This window comes from Pieris napi, chromosome 14 (assembly GCF_905475465.1).
Source record: "Pieris napi chromosome 14, ilPieNapi1.2, whole genome shotgun sequence".
In the NCBI taxonomy this organism is placed as follows: Eukaryota; Metazoa; Arthropoda; class Insecta; order Lepidoptera; family Pieridae; genus Pieris; species Pieris napi.
Genome location: NC_062247.1, coordinates 760739 through 777528, shown reverse-complemented (window position 1 = coordinate 777528; position 16790 = coordinate 760739). Strand labels below are relative to the sequence as shown.

The 16790-nt window shown below is 31.5% G+C and overlaps 1 protein-coding gene across 2 annotated transcripts; it reads right to left on the bottom strand.

The window, feature by feature from the left end:
- Nucleotides 1-1671: 1671 nt before the first annotated feature.
- On the bottom strand, nt 1672-14084 carry LOC125056023 (transcription factor SOX-14-like). Of its 2 annotated transcripts, none has more exons than XM_047658835.1 (3): nt 13771-14084; nt 3174-3459; nt 1672-2328 (listed from the first exon to the last, which is right to left on the bottom strand). In XM_047658835.1, exons 1-3 carry the CDS (start codon nt 13977-13979, stop codon nt 2149-2151), a joined length of 675 nt encoding a protein of 224 aa, XP_047514791.1. In that variant the 5' UTR covers nt 13980-14084; the 3' UTR covers nt 1672-2148. The 2 variants fall into 2 exon arrangements, with proteins under 2 accessions (XP_047514791.1, XP_047514792.1); XM_047658836.1 differs by having other exon boundaries at nt 1672-2313.
- Between the last annotated feature and the right edge of the window lie 2706 nt (nt 14085-16790).

The following is a 16790-nucleotide window of genomic DNA, read 5'->3' as shown; positions in this document are numbered from 1 at the left end:
ATAATCTTTAAAGTCAGATAAAGATCTGTAGCTGCTTAAACATTTTTATTAACATACCTCGTTTCATATATAATAAATAAAACTAAATTCATATGAGATTTGAGTGTAATATTTTCTGTAAATTTCATGCACGAGATAGATAGATTGTAATAATTGTATACTATTAAGTAAAGTCTTATATATAATGTGGTGTTCTTTAAAAAAATAGAATGATATTATTTTATTTATGGAAAATATTTTTGGATTCTCTGTGTTGGCAACCCTTCCCTGAAGTAACGTTCAAGTGGCTCGAGACTCGCACACATGTCGATTTCTATTACTTTTAATTTCACGAGAATACTACCCCTATACACCAGTTTAGATCTCCGATAAAAAGCTTTAATTCAAGGTTATTAACAATGCTCAAATATGTAAGTATGTATATTGTATACACATATGTATATGTGTATACAATATACATACTTACATACTATAGAGATCTAGGGATGGGCTACGAGGTCAAGCCTACTTTTCTTTTATCTTCTTATGCGAGATATATATACCTATATATATATGTTGTTTGGATCAAATCATATAGAAAGGATATATACAACTTCTAATCTAAAGCCACTAAGGCTAGTCGCACCTGTCGAACACCTCTCTGTAAGTGTGTTTTTCTTCCACCATTTCAAGAAAAGATTTTACTGAATTTGTGTCATATTTTATTTATGTTGAGTGCATAGGCGGTGGTGTCTCTTGGCATCAGAGTGCGTCTTGTTTATCGATTGAAAATATGCTAGTGATATTTTTGTTATTTATGCAAACGTAACGAGAAATAATAACAAAATTTAGTATTTCCATTTTATTAATAACTAAAACATAGATACAAAAGTATAAAAATTAAACGTAATAATTCATAATAACAATAGTATTTTACAATTCATATTGCTAACAAAAGAGGCTTAAAATTTTAAATAGAAGATTTTAAACAATTTTATTGGATATGGTTTATTCTTTATAATATTTAAAACAAAGAAACAAAATAAGCGACTGTATGAATTCTCTTACAGTTTCTTAATTCTAAACCAAAGCCAGAAACGAATTAAAGAAATATCAATTAATAATTGAATATAACTACTTAATATTTAACGATAAGAAACATTAACAGTATTCACAAAAACAATTTAAAAATACTTACTTATTTTACCTAAGATATTTACATAATGTCATATAATGCTCTCACTAAACTAAACCTAACAATTATTATTGATCTTAACTTTTTTGAAGAATAATTTCCATTTAAACACAATTTAACAGAAAAGTTAAATTAACTAAATAGGATTTAGTTCTTAAAGTTTAGTCTATATCTCGATAATATTGCATCAAATCTACATAGTTAATTACTATTTATTTACAATCAATTCTAAATAAGGAAGACAATATATAAATTTTTGGCTTATAATAAAAATAATGTTTAGCCATCGCCGCGGTATATATTTCTCTACTCCGAGTCGTCCATTAAAATATCTCATCATATTATTTAATATGTTAGATACATTATTTTATATGTAGCTTAAATAACCGTTTACTATTAATGAATGACTCAGAGTATGGTTATCTAATCCTAAAAAGTACTAGTTTACTATATGTTAACTTAAACTCACAAGATAATATTGAATTTACGCAACAAAATTAAAATTTTGCACAACAGTGGTTGTTTGCAACGCGTTACAGTAAAAATAAATTTATCAGTCTTTCTTAAATCGAGAGCTTCTTTAAGATAATTTTAGCGTAACTAACAATAATTATATAATATATTTATATGCCATATTATTCGTCTGCCAGTGCTTTCAATACTAATATTTAAATTTTCTTGTTTTTCTTACTTCAGTTCATAAAGCGTCTAAATAACTATCTACAGCAATAATTTTGCGTGTAAAAGACCAACTTATTACATATGATTTTATACAGGATAAAAGCTTAGAGACTAGTTTTATTTATACATTAATTTATTAACGACTACACCGGCCACGCAGGTTACTAAAACGAAAACTGTTCAAGAGCGAAAGAGACACTTTAAACACTGTCGGGAGTGCTGCTATCTCTCTCTGTCGAAGTGGACGGCCTCTCCCAGTGCTGGTAAGGTCGCGCTGGGAGGGCAACCGGCCTTCATATAACATGCTGAGGAGGTTCCTCATCACTCTTCATGAGGATGTAAGCTACCGGACGCTTCACATCGGGTGGTGGTGACGGCGTCCTTCGTGGCGGACATCCGCAAGGCGATAATGCACTATTGTATAGTGCACTGCTGTATAACGCACCGCCGTAAAGGGCCTGGAAATAATTGGACTGTTATGTCCGAGTCCTATGTTTAAATATCAATCATAATCACTATTAAAACAGAGGTTAATTGGTGAATCTAAAAAGAGCGAAAGGGTTGCGCAAATGTTAGCCCTTTGGTTAAATATGAGATCCTGAAATTGAGAGTTCTAATCTTAGCTGTGTACTTGGATTGATCTTTCAATGTGCGCATACTTGCTCATCATTAAAGGAACATAGAGAGGAACCCGTAATGTCTGAGGTCATGGGTTAAAAGAGGTTGTATCGCCAGTTCATCATTACTATTATTAATTAAAATTATGAGATATGCATAATAATAAAGATTATATTTAGGAAGATCAGGGTACACAGACAGATTACATTGAACCACTACACTACAGAACACGGCCAATACATAGACTACAATTATAAATGGGGCCTGCCATTTTCTTAAGGGGCACTGACGATACACCTGTACGCTGTGCAGGTTTTAGTCAACCTTTATAAGCGGTTAGTTATTAATATAAGCTTGACATCGCTGATACATTGGCACAACAAAAATAAGATACAGTTTTTAATGTGACAAGCAGTTATAGGCAAACATAACCAAGTAATAAAAAATATTAAACCAAAAAATAAATTATATAAACTAGAGGAAAATTGATTACAAAGAGTGAACTATGTATATCTAGAACTAGCTCCTTTATCAGAATGCAATCAATGAGATATATCAATCTGGATATCGGTAAGTTTTGGCCAAAACGAGTTCTTTTGAAAGGAGGGTCAGATGGGTTGATATCCCATCTATAGCGGTTTATGGTTAGGCTAATATATTATTTGGTAATTTATATAGATTTATAAGCGGAAACACATACCTGTAAGTGTGCGAGTTCTGCAGCCAATTTCCCGTCATCCGGTAACTTCGCAAAGGGATAAAACGGATAAGGCAGTGGTGGGAACAGTCTTCCAAGGTCCGGCTTGTCAAAGTGATGTGGAACGGGCAATTGTGGCACTGGCTGTGGGAGCGGAGTGACCAGACGAGGGACTGGTGCCATTAGACCGGAGATATTGAAACCGAATTTGGGTTCTTTCTTCACAAGAGCCTTTGGTTTCCGGCGAGGTCTGTATTTGTAATCTGGGTGTTCTTTCATGTGCAGGGCTCTGGAAATTTATTTAATTTTAAGTCGGAAGTTTATATACAATTGGAAATTTTAATTATCAAATATAAAATGCCATACGCAAAATGTTTTAACGTAATTATTTTAAAGAAGTAATTTGTAATAAGTATTACTCATTGTATAATATTTAGGTTTTTCATAGTTATATTTTTTTTGAACGTATAATTTAGTAAACTTATACAATTTTACAGTACATATTTACAATATTGTTAACCTTATGTAGGTACTAATTATAATAAAAATATAAGTAAATATATTTTTATTATATATAATTAAAATATAAATAAGTTTATAATAGATAATTAAAATGTTTTGTCCCTGTGGCCAGTGTACCTTTAACGCCGGCATTTACTCGCTGTATTGTGATACTTATTTGTTGATCAAAGCACCAACTCTGGGGTCACCGATACCATCAAAGTCAAATCATTTATTTCAATTAGACCATCTAAAATAGCACTTTTGAACGTCAAAAAAAATATATAAAGAAGATTCTAGTTGCCTCTTCCAAAAGGTAGTTTCGTGTGGAGAAGAATGGGCAAGAAACTCCACACTTACTCTTTTAAAATAGGTTTACAATATTTTGTTACATTTGTTAAATAATTATATGTGAAGACAATGTACTCTTAGAATAAACTACTATACTAAAAAAGTTAGTATACATGTTCCTCACATATTTACAAATATCGAAACCGTAGAATATTAACATTAAAGAGTAATAAAAATATTAAAAAAACACAACAAAACAGTGTGTGAGATACAAAAAAAAAAAATAATGACATTTGTAGCATTATAAATTTAAAAAAATAATAATAACAACAAAAATATGTTAAAGCAAAAAATCAGCAACCAATTTGATTTTGTCCTGGCTCTATGATTGTCCTTCTACCAGATGCCAACTTTACTCTTTAAGTCATATGTGGTAAAATTTAACTTAAATGAAAAAAAAAATGCTTATGCAACCTTATTATAATGTGTTAATACTTGATATTATGTAAGTATATAATTTTATGTAACCTTTGATAAAAATGTAAGACGTTTTAGTTAAAACAATATTTAGTAATTAAAATGTGTCAAATCATTTATTCATGGTCGATATTACGCAGTGTAGATCAGTATGTTTATCGTGAGAAATAAATATATATTTTGTTTCTTGAGCTATGTTAAAAATCCAATTTCAGTAATATAGGTACATATAAACATTTAATGACGCTGAAATGTTTTCCATTTTTAAATTTAATTATCTCAATTCTTCTAATAAATCCAGATTAAAAACGAAAAAGTTCTATGTGCTATAATATATGTAATAAATCTTTCCGTAATTCAAATAGAAAAAAGCTTTTATTTAATTAATTATTTTATTGTCTTTATTGACTTTGTTAAGTAGATGTTAGTTTTTTATATAAATATTAATTTCAGAGTAATAATATTTTTTTATTAGTAACAAACAGGCAGGAGGTTCATCTGATGTTAATTAATACCGCCGCTCATGGGCACATTGCCAGAAGGCTCGCAAGTGCGTTGCCTTTTAAGAATTGGTATCTTTATTCTAAAGGCCCTAGGGCAGCGGGTTCCACATAGTGGTTGTTAATAATAAATGAAATTCATTATAATATAGCAAATACAAATCAATATAACAGTTATATGCATAAACAAAAAACTACCAACGCTAGTTTGAATATAAAATGGCAAAAGCTCTTTTAGAATGCGGATACACGCAGCGCACCCAATTTGTACGATTCAGCGATGTAATTCAATTCGATCGAGTTTTAACTTTATAACTTATACATAAGTCGACAAAACGGCACAATGAAACGGCACCGGCCCGAATAACATTATTATTTATGCAATAAAGCGTACAATTGTCACCCGCCGCCCTTAAAACAACAATGTCAATCGAACAATACGTGGATTATTGCATTGTCCTGTCAGAATCGATGTTGTTCAGCGCCCATCACTATGTCCGAGTGACGGGCCGTTCGAATTGCAACCCTATTTATGCGGGATAAAGATACGATTTGTTAGATGCGGCTGGTGGTTGTGACTTTAAGTGGTGGGCGGATTGTCGACGGAGTGTCCGATTATGCAAGCTTTGTGATAGAATCGCGATTGTCAGCGAGTCGATTGTAATTATTCGAATGGAACTGAGGGTTGATAGTTGAGGTTATCGAATGCTTTGGTTACTTGTTCTTTTTTATTAAAACTAATTTCAATTCTTATATTTTAATTATGGATAATAGTGCTCATACGATCTCAGGTATCAAATATATAGCTTAAAAATTGTACATATATTCAAATGTGTTTCGTATTAGTTTTTATTTTTATTTTTTTCCTACTTATTTATTTATATGTAATAATCAATTAATTAAATCTAACATTATTTAAAGCTGTGATAAATTACGGTTAAAGATATTTATTTCTCATTAAGAACGTTAAAATTAATTAACTTTCAATAATAACTCTGAAGCAATAATTTTGTTGGAATCATTTAATGACATGAATATTTTTGACCATGAAGAAATTAACTTTCATAAAATATAATACTAGCAATATTACGCTTATAAGTACATTACAATAGTAAAAAAATAACCATTTAGATAAAATTACAACAATTTAAAAAAAAATCTATGTAAAACGAAACGCAAATTAATTCTTCAACGTATTTCTGAAAAACAAATTTGATTTATCTTTTGCGTATCCAATTTATGTAAGAAACAAGTAAATTACTATTTTTCCATTTTCAATTACTATTATTATCCTTGGTCGTGGGGTTCAAATGCAGAGACGCTTAAAGATTTAAGTTGGCGCCTGATAGATAATACCGGTGACCCCAGAGCTGGTGCTTTCCTCGCTCAACGAATAAATATAGCAATACAGCGAGGAAATGCTGCCAGCATTAAAGTTTTTTTTTATGAAACATTGGGCAAACGGGCAGCCTATTTGATGTTAAGTAATAGCGCCCATGGACACTCTCAATGCCAGAGGGCTTGCGAGCGCTCTTTTCTTGTAGGACCCTAACTCGAATCACATAGGTACAAAATTTTTGACTTTGTTTGAATTTTCTATTTTGAATTTTTTTTATTATCGTTACTATACTATTTGGGATAAAAAATTGTAAATATTGTATATTTGTGTGTTAAAAAGTTCCGTAAAAAAATTACATTTAATTTACGGAACATAAAATTACTTTTAAAAAATCTCAAGAATAGAAGTATGTATTTAGCTATGATTGTTATTACTAAGCTTAATAATATTGTTAAACTCTTTTATAAATTACTTAACTGTCTTATAATAACATTTATTTTTCCCATTAATTTATTTTCTGCATTGTCAAAAATTATTAAATACGATAATTGTCAATGGATACTTATTATTTAATTAACTCCAGTCAAGTGTGAGTGCTTCGAAGTAAACATGTATGACCTCCACTGCCCTCAACAACCTCTTATACCAACATTTCGACATAGGGAAAGAAATCGCCTTTCATATCGAGAATCGTATCAATGTTTACACAATTCGATTAAACTCCGCCAAAAAACTGTACGATAAATAATATCGTCTTTTTGGGTACCGTAAGAGAATTAAACAGTATTTTAAGTTGCTTCTTTATAAACGCAAATATTGACAGTTGATAATCCAATAAGTATACAAAAAACACACCTCATGTCCATTAAATAAATACTAATGATTAATTTTTAAGTAGGTAAAGATAGAGCAGAGAGACTCTCATCCCAGTGCAGAGGTTCGATCGTTACGCCAATGGAATTTCAACGTGCGCTTGAACGGTGAACGCATCATGGCGAATCGACGGCGTGTGTCAGGCACAGGCTGATCACCTACTTGCCTATTAGGTTGATAAATGATCGTGAAACAGATACAGAAATCTGAGGCCCAGACATAAAAAAGGGAGCGGTTTGTTCAAGAGCCAAAATCTACTATTTTTAAATATTCGCATTTATTTTATATTTTAAAGCTAAAGCTTCTTATTTTCCTTAGCATATAAGCTATTAGTATTTAAATACAAAATAAAAGACGCTAATAATTTTACTAGAATTAGTAAATATACTGAACCCAAAATAGACATACCGAAGTCGCACTTGCCTTATCTTTTTCTATCGATATTCGTGTGTTTTTCTTGAGGATATCGTGTTTGTTCCGCAAACAAAGTAATGAGCGAATTGATAGCGTCGGTCACTGACCCACGATTTTTGGATACAGTGGCAGGCTTTTATCACTTTTATTATTGGATGTGCAGTATGTTATTTAATAAAACAACATACAATTAGTGTAATTTTCGCTCGGCGTAGCGCCGTGCTACGCCGTAGCACAATTAGCAATTATTATACATTTAAATTATTTGTCTATGCATTTTTAGTTAATTAATTATCGGCGATGGCTATTACATATTCTCTAGATACAGTTGAGCTATTTTAAAAAAAATATGCGTAGAATGAATTATAACGCATTGATATAATTCAATTAATGACTAAGTCGTAGTAACGGGTCTAGCAAGTTTATGATTTTAAGTTACCACGAAGTGTCGCCAAATATTTAACTGTTAAAAGATTATTATAATTTTATAGTTTACTATTTTAATAACAAAAATACACAAAAAAGAGTGGCGAAGAGTTTATTGCCAGTTATTCTCTTCCGTTCTACGCCCTTGATTTGAGAACTGGCAGTAAATGTAAAATTAGAAGCATTTAATATGTATTTCTTTATTGACGTTCATAAGTGTACATTGTGTTACCTATATGAAGAAATGATTTTGAATTTTGACACATTATTACAATAACTTATTACAAAAATATTTTATTCTACGTCTCACAAGGAAACAAAATAGGGCGATAACAATTATCAAATACTCGACAGATTCCATAAAAAACTAAGACATTGTTATTTGTATCGCATTGGAATTGTGTTTGATCAAACATAACTGATAAAAATAAGTAAATAGGGGAGCGGCTTTTTGACCATTGTGTGACCGATAGGGAAACACGTGGGTCATACTGGGACCACTTATTGGGAATGAATGGTTTGAGTGGTTATATTCTACTAAATGGTCTCTCAGACACAACAGAGATCTTTATATGTTCGCGGAGCGAGTTTACAGTAGCGATATTATCCTATGAATTTAAAATTATATACTTTATTTTAATCGACATTATCGTATTGGATGTATCCTTAATAATAAGGATAGTGTATGAACAAACAAAAAGTATTCTTAATTTGGCCAAACTTTATTAGATTTTTAATAAAAAAGTTATAATTTTCGATTTGTTTGATTGAAGTTACAAATCATAATAAAAGTGTGATCCTAATTTAATACTTGTTTAGGTAATAAATTACATAAATAATTGTAAAGTATTAATTGCATAAAAACATTAACCCCTTATTTATAGAAATTAAAAAAGCCAATTCACTTTTAACTAAAATCTATCTCTTTTGCATTAAGGTGAAAACACAATCTGACTGAGAGGGGCGAAACAGTAGTAACTTACTGAAGGGAGTAAACTTTTAGACTGTTTTTTTAAATCATATACTACTTTAAATAAAAATTTAACAAAAAATTTAATTAATATTCTAATCAAACTAAAATCGAATACAAATGATGTAATTGTAATGCGCTTAGTACTTATCCCTTACAGAGATTGTAAGAATAAAAAGCAAAGATGTACGAGAAAAACAAAGGCGTAACCCTACCACTGCAGACGAGCATAAGCTTGTTTTTATAGCCCTGCTGGCGGGCGATAACGTCCCGCCCCCAACAATGCCAGATATTATAGCCTCAATGCTAGATAATTGTCTTCTGGGGTGCTTTTTGTACAATTGATTTGCTTTAGATTATAATAAACGACGAGCCAATTATCAAATGAAATGCAAACGTATTAACACTTTTAAATATTGGTTAATAATTTTTGGATCTCGTTTGTAAAGATTCCTAGAGACGGAAGCAAATATGTTTCTCTTGACGACTCATTGGTCTAGTTGTTAGTACCCCTGACTGCGAATCCATGGGACCCGGGTTCGTTCCCCGGCTGAGACGAACATCGATGTGATGAGCTTAGGTGTTGTGCTTAGGTCTTGGGTGTTTAAATATGTATTTATATGTCTATCTATCTATAATATGTACGTTTATCCGTTGCCTAGTACTCATAACACAAGCTTCACCAGCTTGGCATGGGACTAGGTCAATTGGTGTGAACTGTCTTTAAAAAAAAATCTATGTCATTGAATCTCATAGTATCTTCCGGGTATGTTGACGCGTACATTGGACTGAGAAACTGATACCACGGAGGCGATATACGGTAGTGGTAAGCTTTTAACTTCTGCGCCGAACAACAAATGAAATAGCACACAATATTGTTCATGAACATGTGTTTCAGGAACTCTCCATGTTATCTGTCTAAGGCAAGTTTAGTCTATGTAAAAATATATTTAAAATAATTTGACTATTAGACTATTGATAATGACCTGTTCGCCTCTAGTATGGTGTCAGCAAGGAGAGCTCTCACATCTGAATTCTTTCGTGAAATAAATATTGTATCATAAGTTACTGCCTAAGTGTTCTTCAACTAATTTAGTTTGTTTATTGTTTTCTTTTTACCAGTTAGCCTGGATGAAAATGATTTTATTTGTACCAATCCACCTGATTAAGTACTTGCTTTTATATCTATAAATTTACATCACTTTGGATGCTGTAGCACTGTCGTAATTCTTATACGTTCAAGATGTGAGCAAGAGTAGATCCCAAACTTAATAGAAAACCATTATTAAGAGCTGACATGTTAGCATTATCTCACAACTAGTAGATTAGCTATTCGATTTGTCTTAATTATCTTTTAATAAAACAATATTATTATTATTATTTATTCAAAGCATTATTATTTTATATACAAATATAAAAGTTAAAGATGAATTTTTAGTCTTTTATTTGCACATTAAACCAATCCGCATTGAATCACAAATACTAATAAACCCTTCTTAAAATCACAGTCAATAATCAGGTATTATATTTCTTTCTAAATATATCTCACTATTTACATTTTATGTAAATCATTAGTCTTTGGTTTACGCAAGTACGAAGATGTTGAAGACGTTTTATTTAATTTAAGTAAAATAATAATAGTAATAAATTTCAGTTATACTTATAATCTAAAGATTAGGTACTACAGTAAAATGATATGTTACACCCTTTTACTTTAGGAAGTAGACTCGTCTATTTCATAGCTAATGGTAATTAAAAAATAAGTATTAAAGTACCGCAAACCAGTCATTTGGATCTATAAAAAATATTTACGTAATCAGAACACATACTCTATGTTTCACGTAGAACTAAAAATTTCCTCCTCTGCAGAGTACCTAGTATTGTGTTGTATATAGTTATTTGTAGTTAAAAACCAAACCCATAAGTGTCGTAAATAAACACGATAGTATTGCAAATAAAAAAGCTGACAATCAAAACCTAATTCAAATAATAAAAATAGGATAAGAAATATACACATCCGGCCGGCGTTTTTATCCACTGTACAAGATAATACTGTATTCTTAAGGTGACTTTAAATTTGATTACGTTTATACACAATACATAGACAATTCTATTCATTGATGATTTTTTAATAATAATAATTCAGTTCACCAAACCATTCCGATAGACCTATATTATTGCAAACATCATCCATCAGGCGTGCTCATAAAAAAACTGTGAGTCTCGAAACGGCCTCTGCGTGTTGGACCTGTATACCTACGTAATGACCCGATAATAACTAGAAATACATAATAATACTTTATATACTTTTAAAGATCAATTCTTGTTAGTAAATACAGCATAAAAATAATAATTGCAAGGCGCGAACCAAAGGTGGTGTTAGCGCTACGGACATTAAGAGGGCTACATCGAAATTTCATACGTCGGACTCATAATCCCTATTGAAAGTTGTGCCAATCTCTTATTCGAATGATTAGAATAAGTTGCGTGATTTATTAATAAAACCTTTCTAAAAGTGGTTCATAATGTTTTTAAATATATAGGTATTAAATATTTTTATAACCTTATAAACAAAATCTTTCGGTATTATTTTGACTATTATAATAATGATACAGAGATATTAAATCTCTATCGATATTTATAGTAAGATACAACAACACGACAGATTTTTCTATTAATCTACATCATTATTAACGAAATTCGAACCCATGACCTTCACTAATAAAGTTATACCAACGTGAAATTACATTTTATTATCAATAATCAAAAATGTCATCAAACTCAATCCAGCTACTTATCATAGATTAGGTATAGATCATATAAGTGTTTTTTTATAGATTCGATTTGATTGAAGTTTATGATTTATTTTTAAATAAAATAGTAAATACATATTTTTAAATTTCATTTATAATCTTCGACTTTGTTCCCTTGAGACTCTTGGGCCGTGGGGTTCAAGTGCACAGGCGTTTATTAAAGATTTAAGTTGGCGCCTGGTAGATAGTAGTAGTAGTGACCCAAGAGCGTTCCTTGCTCAACGAATAAGTATAGCAGCAGGAAATGCTGCCAGCTTTAAAGGTTTGTTTCAATTTTCTATTTAATAATGTTTAATTATTACTATGTAGATTAGGAAAATAATAAATACTTTATCTTTGTTTAAGTTCAGTTCTGGCAGTCTTTTGATGAAACCTTTTTTTTTCAAATTTTAGTACATATCAAATAAATCTGTATATAAACAGTTTTGTGTTCATTTTTGTGTATCATGAAACAAATGAACCCATAAATATTTAATTAAGTTCCAACCCAGTTCTAGCTGAGTTTGCGGTGCCTACTACTTACTTCACCGGGAATGAACCCAGAACCTCTGATGTGCAATAACTTCCAACAAAGACACCGTTTTAAAGAACAAATAAATTTACTGTCTTTGGTCTATTTAGTTATATTATGGTTTAATAAAATTTAAATTAAATAAAATCCTTGGATTCATCTTTCTAGCACTATTTTAAGTTTTTTATAATCTACAATGTGATCCTTTATAAAAGCCAAGAACAAGGGGCTTATCAAACTGTCTTACGATAATGATGTTTGTTTCTCTATTTGTACCCAGATAGCGTCTAATTAAATAATAAACGGGTGATATTTTGTGTTTGAGAGAGCCTTTGTTTGTGTAAATAATTATTAATATAAGAACTCCCAGCTTGTTTGTCAGTGTTTGATAAAGGATGGATTAACGGCCCGGAGGTTTTCACGAAGCTCAACAGAAGTTGATGTTATTATTTTCCAGGTGTATTGTCATTTATTTTACTCGTGGCCTGTTTAGGTATGTTTGATTAGACCCGAACTGATCGTTTTAATGCTATCATTCGGAAAAGGATATTCTTGACGCATCGTTGGCATAGCACCAATGATATCCTGAATGTGTTCATAAAGAACACGCATATCTTAAATAGTATGCTGCCCATGCAGCAATAAATAATTCGAAAAATATGTTACAAAACTATACCACGCACACATAAAGTTAATAATTCTACATAAAATGTCTCCACTGGATTAGTATGAGTCATGTCAGAATATTCTGTAACTTAAATAACTTAAAGATTTATTTAACAATAAGCTCCTTAGAAATGTTATAATTCAACTATAACATATAATATATATGTCAGTAAATATACATTTTAGAAAGTAAATAAGAGAGTTATCCCTTATAAAATGAGTCTATGTATTTAGACGAAACGACCGTTTACTAAAGTACTTTTCTATCTATTTTTATCAGACCTAAACACAGTTGGAAATAAAGATACCAAAAAATAAAAAGAATCTTTTGGTTTTTATAAAAATTGGCTTAAAAATTATCAAATACCTATTTTAAATTTAATAAAGTATGTTTTTAATGTTAGCTTAGGTTAAGATTGTTATTTAAAACATAATTTACAGCATGAACGTTTTACATAATAAGTTTCTTTTTAATTGGCTTTGAAATACGCCCATTACAACTAAATATTTTTTTGGATTGATATACGGCAGTATTACACGAATAAGAGTTATAGATATATTTTAAAAATCTAGGGGATAGCCTGTTATTTTGGAACATTAAAAAAAAATACGGTTTTGAAATGCTTCTTTGAAAATAGCACAGACAACAGCTGTTAATGCTAAATGTATTTAGTCAATTAAGTATTGCCTCTTATGGGCCGCAATAAAGTTTTGTCTGCATTTTAATATTCACGAAAGTAGCAGAAGTATCTATGTATACCTAACATAAATATTTGTCAGGAATTTAGCATTTAAAAGCCTCTTCTTTTAAAAACTTACCTCAATCGTTTCGCTTCGTCGATAAAAGGCCGTTTTTCCATTTCAGAAAGCAACTTCCACTCAGCACCCAGCCGCTTAGAAATTTCAGAATTATGCATTTTCGGGTTATCTTGTGCCATTTTCCGCCTCTGACCCCTGGACCAGACCATGAAGGCGTTCATGGGCCTTTTAATATGGTCCGTAGGTTGTTTCCCCAGCGACATATTCATTTTAATTTTTATTTAAATTAAACGCACAAAGTCCATATTACACGATATTTGAATTTCGAATTAAATGTTTGAATGTTTCTGTTCCCGCGCGAAAAGCTTCCAAAAGCTCAATGCGGCGCTTTTCTTCGTTCTGTCGTGTTTAACGGGCTGATTGTGAGGCGCCCCTTTGCCCCGCGCCCGCCGGCCAATTGGGGGGCGACGTGGGCGGACGCTGGTGTCTGATTGGCTGAGGTGCTGTCCTTCTCAAACTTGCAACAGGTGACGTGCTTGTTAGCATGTTTATTAGTTGGTTTCTTTTTAAATCTTGGCCGAATCGATTTTTCACAAAGCCGTAATTATGGCGTAAGTGGCGTTTGTTGTTTAATTACTGAGATGTTTAGGATCATACCAACTTTCGTAGATTTATTATGAAGAGCAAACGGACGTTATTGTTTTTAACTCTAAACCGTAATAGGACTTTAGGACATTAATTTGCATATTACGTAGGTACGTAGCCTCGTATGATTTTATTGTAACATGTTATATTCGATGTACAGGCAAACATTAATGTAACTATTTGAAAAGTAGCGTTGTGTATGTGTGTATTACTAACGATTTTACCCAAGACTATTTAGTAAGTTATTGTTATTTTAATCGACAATTCCTACTTTACACTTACAATCATTAGCAACATTTTCTAGACCTGTCATTATATAAAGTGTTATGTAGAATTTATTAATTCAAGAACCTTTAAGAATATTAGGTGGGCTGAGAAGTTCGTACGTAGAAAAATCTTTTATAGAATTTTTAATAATAGAACAGGAAAAAGTAGCTGGGAGCTAAATTTGGTGAATATGGTGGATGCGATAGCAATTTGAAACCCAACTCATGGAGTTTTGCCATCGTTTTCATTGTTAAGTATGCACTTTCCTATTTTGTTGTGTTCCGAACGAATCCATGGTGTAAAAGCAAAACACTTTACTAAAAAAATGTAAATGAACAATTGTTATTAAAATTCTTCTCAACTAATATATTCAAACCAATTAAAAAAAAATCTTCAATTTCCTATATTTTAACTGAAAATTATAATTAAATAAAGATAATTTTCGGTAAATCAATGGTATCTAAACATAATATTAATCAGAATTTTCCATCAGATATTTTTTTAGATACTAGCAAGATCTACACTATTGTTTTGATGCTGATGCTGTATTTTATAAATTAGTTATATTAATTATTGTCGGAAAATTCGTAATTACACACAATTGAACGCACTATTTTTCGAGAAATTTATCGAAGAAAATTTTGTGTTTATTGATATTGTAACCGCATTTATAATTTGTCTGCAACATATTTTTGATATAATAATCTTTTTTTTAGAACAGCCTTGCGATTCTGTAGACATTCTGATAAGGAGGAAGCTTGTAGTTTATTGTTTATCAGAATGCCAAATCGTAAAATGACTGCTTTACGACTGATTTGAGCGCGACCGCCGCTGTGAAAACCGCTGTGCGAGTTCGAAAAGTTAGTTACAGAATCTCAAGTCAGGCTCACCTGATGTTAAGTGATACGGCTGAGAGTGCGTTGCCGGCCTTTTAAGAAATAGTACCATCTTTTCTTGAAAGACCCTAAGTTGCATTGGTTCGGAAATACTTCAGTGGGCAGCTGGTTCCACATAACAGAGGTGCGCGGCAAAAAGCTTGCCTTAAAACGGGTGGAATTTCGAGAGGTTTAGGACTGCATTGCGAAACTCACGGAATAATCTTAAAACTTGACTCCTTTAGACTACTCTTTTTTTTGCTGCTTCTACCAGAAATTCTAAAAAAAAAATTATCTGCTTTTAAGAAACTAAAAATTATCATGACTCAAAAATAAACATTTACTATAATAATAATAAAGCTTTTTTTATTTTTAAGCCATTTCATATCTGGATAGTATTTACTAATAGATAAATTAATCCAAAAGCATTTATTATTAGAGGTATGGAATGATTTAAAATTACACCACTAGAGGGGTATTTAGGAGTATTGAACAATGTACAAACGCAGAGCGAAACTAGCCAATTGTATAAACAAAGTGAACGTATAAGGCCAATTAGAAAGGTTTTATTAAGGCATTAGTACTCGCTATTAAGGGAGTTTGCGGTCTTATGCAAATATTCTCCATACAGATTAATTACTTGTAAGGATTTCCACTATATATGGCTGATTGTGCGGTTTTTGTATACATAATCAATCTGAATGTACCACTTTCTTTGGCTATACACGATTTATTTATTTCCACGTTAGTTCTCTTATAATACATCTGTTAATATGTCAATATTTATTTTTCATGAAAAAGTTTTATGACATTAGCAGTATTGGCCAAGGCGTGCACCTCCCAACACTGAGGTCCTGTGTTCGAATCGCTCTGCAACTTTTTATATATGTAACACTTGCTACTATGAAGAAAAATATCGTGAGGAGACCGTCTTGATTTAGATATAAAATTACGGCGGCGACGGTGTATGTCATGTCAGAATAAAACTATCACTAAACAGCCCTGCGATTCTGTAACTCACTTTTCGAACTCACACAGCGGTTTTCGGCGGTCGCTCTCAAATCAGTCGCGAAGCATCAGAATGCTTAATGAACAATAAACTACAAGCTTCCACCTTTTCAGAATGTCAAATCATAAAATGACTGAGAGCGACCGCCGATGCGAAAACCGCTGTGTGAGTTCGAAAAGTGAGTTACAGAATCGCAGGGCAGAAATCTTACCTCAAATCCTACATTGTAGCGCCACTCGTCATTATTATGATTGAATTATAAAAGTAGTTAAAAACAAACTTTT